The sequence below is a fragment of the Haemaphysalis longicornis genome, unplaced genomic scaffold, assembly GCF_048455015.1.
Source record: "Haemaphysalis longicornis isolate Haplotype H1 unplaced genomic scaffold, Haemaphysalis longicornis Haplotype H1 scaffold_7, whole genome shotgun sequence".
Classification (NCBI taxonomy): domain Eukaryota; kingdom Metazoa; phylum Arthropoda; class Arachnida; order Ixodida; family Ixodidae; genus Haemaphysalis; species Haemaphysalis longicornis.
In genome coordinates this window covers 9,539,331-9,548,463 of record NW_027526422.1, presented here as the reverse complement: position 1 = coordinate 9,548,463, position 9,133 = coordinate 9,539,331, and the positions used below count along the sequence as shown (strand labels likewise).

General features: G+C 48.6%; 1 protein-coding gene across 3 annotated transcripts in view; it reads right to left on the bottom strand.

Moving 5' to 3' along the window:
- The window catches only part of LOC144144462 (monocarboxylate transporter 12-like), a 74,971-nt gene that overhangs the window by 47,733 nt on the left and 18,105 nt on the right, over nt 1-9,133 (bottom strand). Inside the window, exon 8 of one of the 3 annotated variants that reach the window (XM_077675921.1) lies at nt 6,297-7,375. The exons of the other annotated variants lie outside the window; for them this stretch is intronic. Within the exon in view, the coding sequence (XP_077532047.1) occupies nt 7,227-7,375 (149 nt within the window). The 3' untranslated portion in view covers nt 6,297-7,226. Of the gene's footprint in view, nt 1-6,296; nt 7,376-9,133 lie in introns of those variants that run through there. 3 annotated transcript variants of the gene reach the window in all.

The following is a 9,133-nucleotide window of genomic DNA, read 5'->3' as shown; positions in this document are numbered from 1 at the left end:
ATACCTCCTTTGTGTCTGTTTCTGCCGTCTCGATTACGACAGGCTTCGTTGTAGCTTTAACTTCGTCGTCCCCCTTGACCTCGTTTGAAAAAGCTGCGGCTGCATTCTCTGCTTCTTTCCGTCCTTCAATAAGTCAATGTGTTCGTCGTGGGTGCCACGTCTTGATGCGCCCGCGTACGAGCGCATGCATTCAGCTCGCTCATGTCCGTAACCGTGACACTCGCCGAATTTCGGTACCCGGCATTCCCTGCGAATGTTCCCCGTGGTGTTACACCGTAGGAACATGGGCGCTCTTCCAGGCACGACCACAAGAGCCGTACCATTGTCCAGCCGTACCTGGGCTGGGAGGCAGTCCAGGGTCACGCCCTCTCGAAGAACCAAACATACGAACCGAGTCGTCGAGTCGGCGTTTTCAAAGTCTTCTACTCTCCAGCGGTCACTGGTCACTTCACCGTACGCCCCGAATACACGTCACATGGTGTCGTTCCTCACGTCGAACTTGTGACACCCAATAAAGTTTCACGCGAATTTTCTGTCTGTTGGGGTCAGCCACCAGACACACCCGTTTCTTCACGTCTAGGTGCCCTGCGTCCACAATCGTCTCATTCGCTTCGTCCGTGCGAAAATTCACAAGCCACACGTGCGACATTTGGTACGTGCCAATGCCATGGACTCACCTCCTGAATGACACCTAAGTCCTTGAGCAGCTGCCGAAAATCTTCTATTCTGTACGGTCGTCCCTTGGTATCACAATGCAGCACAACTGTGCGGTTCATTTCTTCTCCTGAAGGTATTTGAGGCAGAATAATCCTGTAGTCCTTGCGAACGGCATCGAGTTGCCACGGCCTGCGTTGGCCGCTGACGCAGCTCGCCCGGATCCCACCATTCTGCGTCCGCTCCAATCGGCAGCCGGAAGCGGAATCAGTATGTCTGTCTGTCCGTCTTTCTGTCTGGGACTCGGTTCAGCCAGCCGGCCAAAGTGAAACGAAATCCGCGCAATAGTCTTATATACTCATAGCCAAATCTAAACGTCTAAGTCCGGTTTTAACGTTCATACTTGCCAACATTGTTCAAGAAGAACAATGCATTACGCAAATGTAAGGCAGAAAATCAATACATGAACGATATTTGCAGCGTTCTTTTACAAAAAATTCATAGATGCTTGATTTTTGCGAAATGAAACGTTACATCCACTGCAAAAAAAAAAATCCCCTCGGTCGCCTGCTGTCACCCGCGCCACTATTGCTTCTGGCGGCATTTTAAGAAATCAAGCGTCAACAGTTACGAAAGGTTCCACTAAATAGGTTTCACGTTCTGCTTGGAACGCACGTGGAGTAGGGCAACGTGGTTCTATAAACGCTGAAGTAGGGCACTTCGATTCACGCGCGTCTCTGCCATAAGGCAGCGCTGGCATCGAGGCACCCGGCCTGGAGCAGTGGAACGCGGTAAATTTAAATATACTTCAGAAAACCTTTAGTGTGTTTTCCTTGGAAGGGGCGCGACGGAAGAGGAACAGCATGAGATGTGAGCGGGAAAGCAAAGGAAGGGATTTACTAGGCAAATGTCGACAAAGACTTTCGTCTTTTCTCGATATTTGCAATGGAAGGAGCAGATACACGCTCTTTTTTTTTTTCGCGGTTTAATATTCCAGTACCCACGGACGGAGGCTGAGACTCTTATACACCACCTTCATATAGGCACTGCTTATACAAACCATTTTCTGTACAAAATTGGCAAATTTCAAAGCGCATGCTGTTTATGTGGTAAACCTTATGAAACCATCGCTCACGTCATTGTATAATATCCCCGTCATGACGCTGCGAGGCAGCGTTTTAAAAGTGTGCTCCTGACTTTGGACAACCCGCCGTTTAACCCTGCCAAAGTCCTTGGACCATGGTCAACACCAAACCAGAAACAGCGTTCGTTTCTGCCCCTTAAACTGGAACTAGACTATGGAACCTTATAAGTTTTGAAATACCGCTCTCTCTTTAGCCTTTATGCCCTCCGTACAGTCTACAAACACTGCTACAGGTTTTCCCGCGCAATTTAATCCAATGGCTATAAAATAAAAACTCCGCAGGCTCCGCGTGGCTTTACAGCGCGAGACGTTCCATGGCCCGAGGCATCAGTGAGTGCGCGTTTGTTTGTGTGTTTGTTTGTTCGTAACTTCTTATTTACTTGCTTCCTTGCTTGCTTGCTTACCTGCCTCCTTTTATTTGGTGGGAAGGATATGCCTTCGTTTTGAATTTCACTTCTTTTGAGTCCGGATTCCCGAAGAACAACGCACCTACGAGGAGCGACGGCGGGAACAGAGACGAGAAAGAATTGTCGCCGACGGGCAGCGAACACTCATGAAAACTGGGCAGAAACGCCAGACGAATGCGGCAAGTCAGGCATGACGACCAACATCGCGGGACCTATGCCCATATTGCTAAATTAGATAACTTTAATGAAGCCTACGCTGAATACAATTGTTCTCGCGTGCATTGCATGGTTTCATGTGCCACACAAATTACACAAACCCCGCCACTCATTGCCGCTCGTGCATAGATTTCACTCTGGAAAATACCGTGTCCGAGGTTGCACAGAGGCGATCCACAAAATAATGACATATCTAGACAAATAACTGCAACCAATCAAGATAATAAATGAGTGTGTCTACCGTTGGTACGACTGACCGATCAAGATAATCAGTGAGCTCCTGCCTGCGTTGAAAATTCTTAGTCACCAAAGCCTCGCCAGTCTTCCACCTTCACAAGCAGGTACGGCTGATGATTTTGTCGCGCAATTACTTTTGTGGCGGGCACGTTCGCTCCCCAAATTATCTAATAAAGATTTATTTATGGGTTATACGAGCTGCAAATTCATGCAAGCGGCATTTCGAATGCCGCTGCTCACACCAAGTGGCGCAGCGCATGTTCCACGGCATGGCCTCCGCAGCTGTGCTGTACGCGCTTCCACTCGCCTACCTGGGACCACGACGCTGGCAGGAGCTGGAGATCGACCAACGCCGCGCCATTCGCCTCTGCCTGGGCCTCCCCTCCACGTCGCCCGTGGGGGGCACTTACACCGAGGCGGGCACCTGGCTCATCGAGATGCGGGCCTTGCAGACGGGGCTGCGGCACATCCAGCGCCTGCTGACCGTACGCGACGGGGCTCCGCTCCTGCAGAGGTTCCGTAGCCGGCCCAACTCGCACATGGGAGCGCTGCTCACTATCTTCGAGGAGGGCATTGAGGTTCCGAACCGACCCCGTCTGGAGCCGCCACCACCAGACACCGGGGAGGCCCTGCAGATCAGCACGACCCTCCGCGGGGTCTGCAACAAACGGACCACACCACCCCAGGCCATCCGCCACGAGGCGGCCGCCCTGCTGCAGGACGAGCTGAGCAGCTGCCTGCATCTCTTCACGGACGGCTCCGTCAAGCACAGCACGTGCGAGGGGGCGGCTGCGTGCGTGGTGCCTGAGCTGGGAGCCAGCAGGAGCTGCCGCCTGCCCTTCCTCACTTCCTCCACACGGGCGGAGCTGGCAGCGCTGCACCTGGCCGCCGACCTCCTCCTTGGGAGGGGTTCCCATAACCACCCCGGAGCGGTCATCCTCACGGACCCCAGGACTGCCCTGCTGCGGCTGCACGCGGCCGATCAACCCACCAACAGCAGCGGCTACCCGGAGCGCTCCCTTGCAACCAAGCTGCGCACTGTGGCCTCCCGAGGCTGCGACTTGCGGCTCCACTGGCTGCCGGGCCACAGTGGAGACGCAAGACGCCAACGAAGACGCCGACGCCCGCGCCAGGGAGTCCCACCAGGAGGGCACCCCAGTCTCCCAAGACGTCACCGCATTCGACGAGGCCCGCACTGCCCTGGCCCGCATGGTGCGGACGATGCTCCCCGACCTTCGGGTCGTGAGCGGCCTGGTGCCCAGACCGTTGCCCACACGCATCAGCAGGGACGCCCGCTGCCTGCTTCTCCGCATGCGGCTCAACTGCTGCAATGTGGCAGACCGTCTGCACCGACACGGGCGCAAGGAATCCCCTACATGTGCGGACTGTTCCGATCTGGAGACGCTTGAGAACCTACTCTGCTTCTGCCCCCACCACGCGAGGCCGAGAGCAGAGCTCCACCGAGCGCTCCAGCGTCGAGGCCTTCCCAGCGCCGGCATGGAGGACCTTCTGTTCCCGAAGGGGCCTGCGGCAACCCAACGGGAAGTCTTCGCTTATCTACTTTATTTCATGGAGACGACCGGCCTTACGTAGCGGCTGTAGCCCGGACTGCAGTGATTGACTGATGGGCCCGGACTGACAGCTTTCTAGGACTGACAGCTCTTTTTATACCTTTCTTTCTCTCTCTCTCTCTCTCTTTCTACTTTATCCTATCACTCCCCACTACTTCCCTTCCCCTGCACTGGGTTGTATGCAGGTGAGCTCCCTGCCGAGCTCAAAATATCACCAGTGAATTTCCTTTCCCTTTCCCGTCGCAAACCACAACTACTACTACTACAGCTGGCTTCCGTAACAGTATCGTATTTAAGTAGCACAACCCTAACTATCCCTTGGTTTATTTCTCGTCTTGCAGCAGAGGGTTATTTTTTTTTGTAAGTTAAAGCCCAAGTTTGTCTATCCCCGAAATTTAAATTTCAGAAACATTATTTTTGAACCCCCATTACAGAAACGAGCTTAGTGTATGAGGAGCAGGAGTAGGAGGTAAAGGAAGAGTAAACTTTATTTGAGTCAAAACTATACTAGTATTGTCTTATTCCTGGTTCCCGATTCGTGGGAGGGCTCCCTGGTCCATGGGCCACTGGGCTGTGGCGGCCAGGTGGGCTCGGTTTGCGAGCTAAAGCTGGTCGCTTGAGTCCGAGCTGGCGAGCACGCCGGCCCAGTCTTCGAAGGTAGCGGAGGCAATGGGAGTGACGGTTTGGGAATATTTCCGGACCATGTGGTAGGCAATGCATGCGGATGGTCAGTATTCGCAGGTGGTGCAGTGGAAAGAAGCATAGATGGCGTGTAGAAAAGTCACATGGGGAAAGGCGCTAGTTTGGAGGCGCCTGTAGTCGGTACAGTCCTCAGTGAGTCGGTCGTCGGATGGCGGGAGGGTACAGCGGGAGAGGCGAGGGTTAGCAAGGATGTCACGGTAAATGCGAGGAACAGCCTGGTTGTTTTCCTCGGAAGGAGGGGCGGAAGACCGTGGGGGGGGGGGGGGGGGCGTATTTTCCGGAGTATATGATGTATATAATTCGCACGCCACGGCATGTGCTCTACTACCTACAGTGATACGTGTCCCGGGGGAATACGTCCAAACTTTTTTCATCGTAGTTTCTAATTTAAAATCAAATCATCCTTCTTCTGGTATAACGTTTCTTCAAATTTGTGTCACAAAGACCGCATGTATGTACGCCAAATTCTCTCTGCCGACAGTCAGACCTTTCACGCGACTTATGAGGCACACAACTCAGTACACGCGGCCGCATATAGTTATCGAGGCGAAATTGGGCTATGCACTATGCATTTGTTTGGCGCACGTTACTACTTGTGTTGTAGAACAAAGTGTAATGTAGGGTTGTAGAACCAGGTGTGTTGTTGCAACGCATAGCGAAGTGTATTGTGGTGTATAGAACGAAACGCATTGTTGTTACATAACGAAGTGTATTGTAGCCTGTAAAACAAAGTTTCATTTTCGTATGATGTACGTCATTACTTTTGTGGTATGCGTGACGTGCCCTTCCTGCTTGGACCCCTTAGGGTCCGCAGTATGTATTAAATAAATAAATAAATAAATAAATAAATAAATAAATAAATAAATAAATAAATATGGTGAGTCAGTAACATCACTTTCTGTGCAGACCTACATTTCCAGAATTTTTCTACACGAGTCATGACACAGCTCACGGCACCGGGGTTGCAGAGTGCAAACCAACTCCAAACTTACGTTTTGCTAAAAAAAATTCCCCTATTGCAGTACATAACGCAGGCCGCTCGAGGCATGTGAATCCTTGCAAAACAAAGAAAGAGAGAAAACTCTTTGAAGAGCCGGCGGATTCAGCCTAGCTAGCTGCACTTACAGCAACAAGGAAGTTATAATATGTAATATGTGCGTCGCAGTTCAATGGGCCTGTGTTAGGCCTAAACATTACATATCGCAATAATTTCTAAGAAGGACTATACAACCGGGCTTCACAGCAGTTTTATAAGAGGTATATACTTCGTATCAAAGCCATAAAACCCTACGAGATGGCGCAGGATCTGATTGTACCAGCAAATGGGCGCATTCGCAGGTTTATAAACTTGAATATAATAAAGCGATTATCAACATGTAGACAGGGCAGCTTTATTTGCCGACATATTTACAATTTGTCCATGGCCAAGTGTATGCTATTCTATAATTGCGCGAGCGCGCAACCAAAGGACACAGCAACAAATATTTAAAATAAACCAAGAGAACAAATTTGAGGTGACTAGAGTTGCGATATTCACTAAAGTGATCATCACGATATGTTATAAATGTTAATATGTTAGAACGTGTGTTAATTTTACACCAGGACGTAAAGGAGCTACTTTGTTTAAACTAAGCAGCTCTTTTTGTTGCCGCTAAGCATGAAAAAAGTGAGGAGAACGGGGTTGGCGGTTATATATGCGGTTACCTAACATTATAATTGAAGTCATCAATGTGGACGTGGTGTTCCTCGTTTGCCAAAAATATTCTGCATTTTACGTTTTTCGCGTAATTTCCCCACTGTTGTGACGTTTTAGCGATTGGGAAATCTAGTTTTCTGAAACTCAACCCCCATGGTTTTCATTGTGTAGGTCCACATTCGACACCCTTGTCACATATTCTCGATATGTAACATGGTATCTATCAGGGGGATACTGATTTTCATGCTTATTTGCAGCCACCACCTGACGTAGCAGGCGGAGCATTCACCAAAGCTGCCCTCTTAATCTCTCTTGCCGCAAATAAAACATCCTGATTCAATAAAGAAATCAACAAAATGAACATGCTGTACATAAACGAAAAAAAGCGTCAATGAAGTTGGAGTAGGAGGATGGACTCAACAATGATGTCGCACTGACGTGACGCCTTGACCACAGTGCACATCTGCCACGTTCTGTTGAGTCCTCAAGTACTGCAAGCCGCCTTTCCTTCCCAAATTATACAGTGCGCACTTGTTTCACGACCTGCATAATACAGCGTTTTGTTCACAACTAAAAACAGGGACTAGGCAGCGAAGTTCCTATGACCGTGTCAAATCCTGCCGACGTCTTTTGGATGCCCGCCTCTGCCGGAAGCACTCCACAGCCCAAACAAATCCCACAGCGAAACATGTGGCTGCCATCAGCGTGTAGAGGCCGGCGTACGACTCCCTTCTGTCCCTGTAGTAGCCTGCGTAAGGAACAGACAAAACAAGCTGTTTATCATCAACGTGTTGGTCTGGTTGTGTAAAATACCTCTGTGACATCTCGCGCGTGAGATCACGCCTCAAACACTTAGTACGCTTCTCTCTAATTTAACCTCTGATCGCTCGAATGTGCGAACCTCTGGTTGTGGTAACGAATCCATGTGCAAGGCGACACATGTCAGTCCTTAAATGTGTCCCCAGAGAGACAAAAATGGAAATGATAGCAGCAGAGGTGGCATTCAATATTTCGGAGATAAATGTCATTTCTTTCTGCCTACATGTATTGAGTTTAAAGGGACTCTGCAACACTTCTGATAAACGCTTTCACTATTTCCCTCGCGTCTCGAAGCACTGTGAAAGCTATAGTTATCACCAGCACGGAGCAGCATTGCGGGATTTGCTCGTCGCAGCAGACACGCATTTCATTACTGCTTTGCTTTTGTGGCTTTTTTTTTTAAGTGGATATCGAATGCGTTCATTGCTGCAGCTGAAGGAAAGCCGGCCAATAGCCGCTACACCGCTGCAATGACGTAATTTAAGCGGTTGAACAAGGCCAGGGCTGGGAAAGAGGGAAAATCTTTTGAGCAGGTTTTTAATTTATTTTATGGCCAAAACGCAGTAATGTTCGGCTGAGGTACTTTGTGACCCCCAAACCTAAGTACTGTATTATGTGTTGGTTGGCTACAATCTGCAAGCATTTGAGATTTCAAAAAAGCTAAAAAAAAGTGTTCCAGGGTCCCTTTATATATATGTATATATATATATATATATATATATATATATATATATATATATATATATATATATATATATATATATATATATATATATATATATATATATATATATATATATATATATATATATATATATATATATATATATATATATATATATATATATATCCAGCATCGCCCCTTCCGCCAATGAACACGTCGTCGACATTTGCTCTGGTGAGATGAGTCACGATGATATCACTCTATTTCTTCGATACCTGCCCGCACTTTATCGTGCAAGGTATCGATGCCGCAAATTAGAACCAGTTTGTGATTTTGATGGTGATTTAAATTCGTCTAGATCTTCGTCAAGATGTAACCGAATCATGAAAGCTCACTTTCCGTGTTCCTTCTACTTCTCTCGAAGCTCCTGTCAGTCCCCTCATCACCACACAGTCATATTTTGAGACGGACTCATCGGCACCCCTCTCGTTTCGGTCGCATTAGATGTCGGGTTCGATTCCCACCAGTGACTGCGCTGAAATATCGCTTCCGGCTGCTCAATACCGCTTTGTTTTTTAGGTGAGAACGAGACACACCCAAATTCCAGCGTTTACCTCGCCCCAGTACGACAACCATTTTTTTAAATCATCGTAACACTCCAGCTTCTACAGTTTGTCACAATTTTATATCGTGATATACGTCTTTGCAGCAAATCTGCTCAGAGGATGCAAGGTGAATCGTTGTATTCAATCCACGCTTGCAATCATTGGGCATGTGCGGGGCCTACAAGTGCACCATCAGTCATCCAGAGGTTACGTTCATGGTCATTTGGATGGAACGATTTGGCAATGCATCAGGTGAGGCAGGTCTAAATGATGCGTTCGAATCCGTCTGAATGACCGGCATTGAAGATGCATTATATCATACGACCCCGGCACTTCACGCTATCCCTAACTTCTTTTGAAATTCCAAGAATTCCTTCCATATTTTGGCAAAGGCGACGCCGATATTTCCACCTTACTT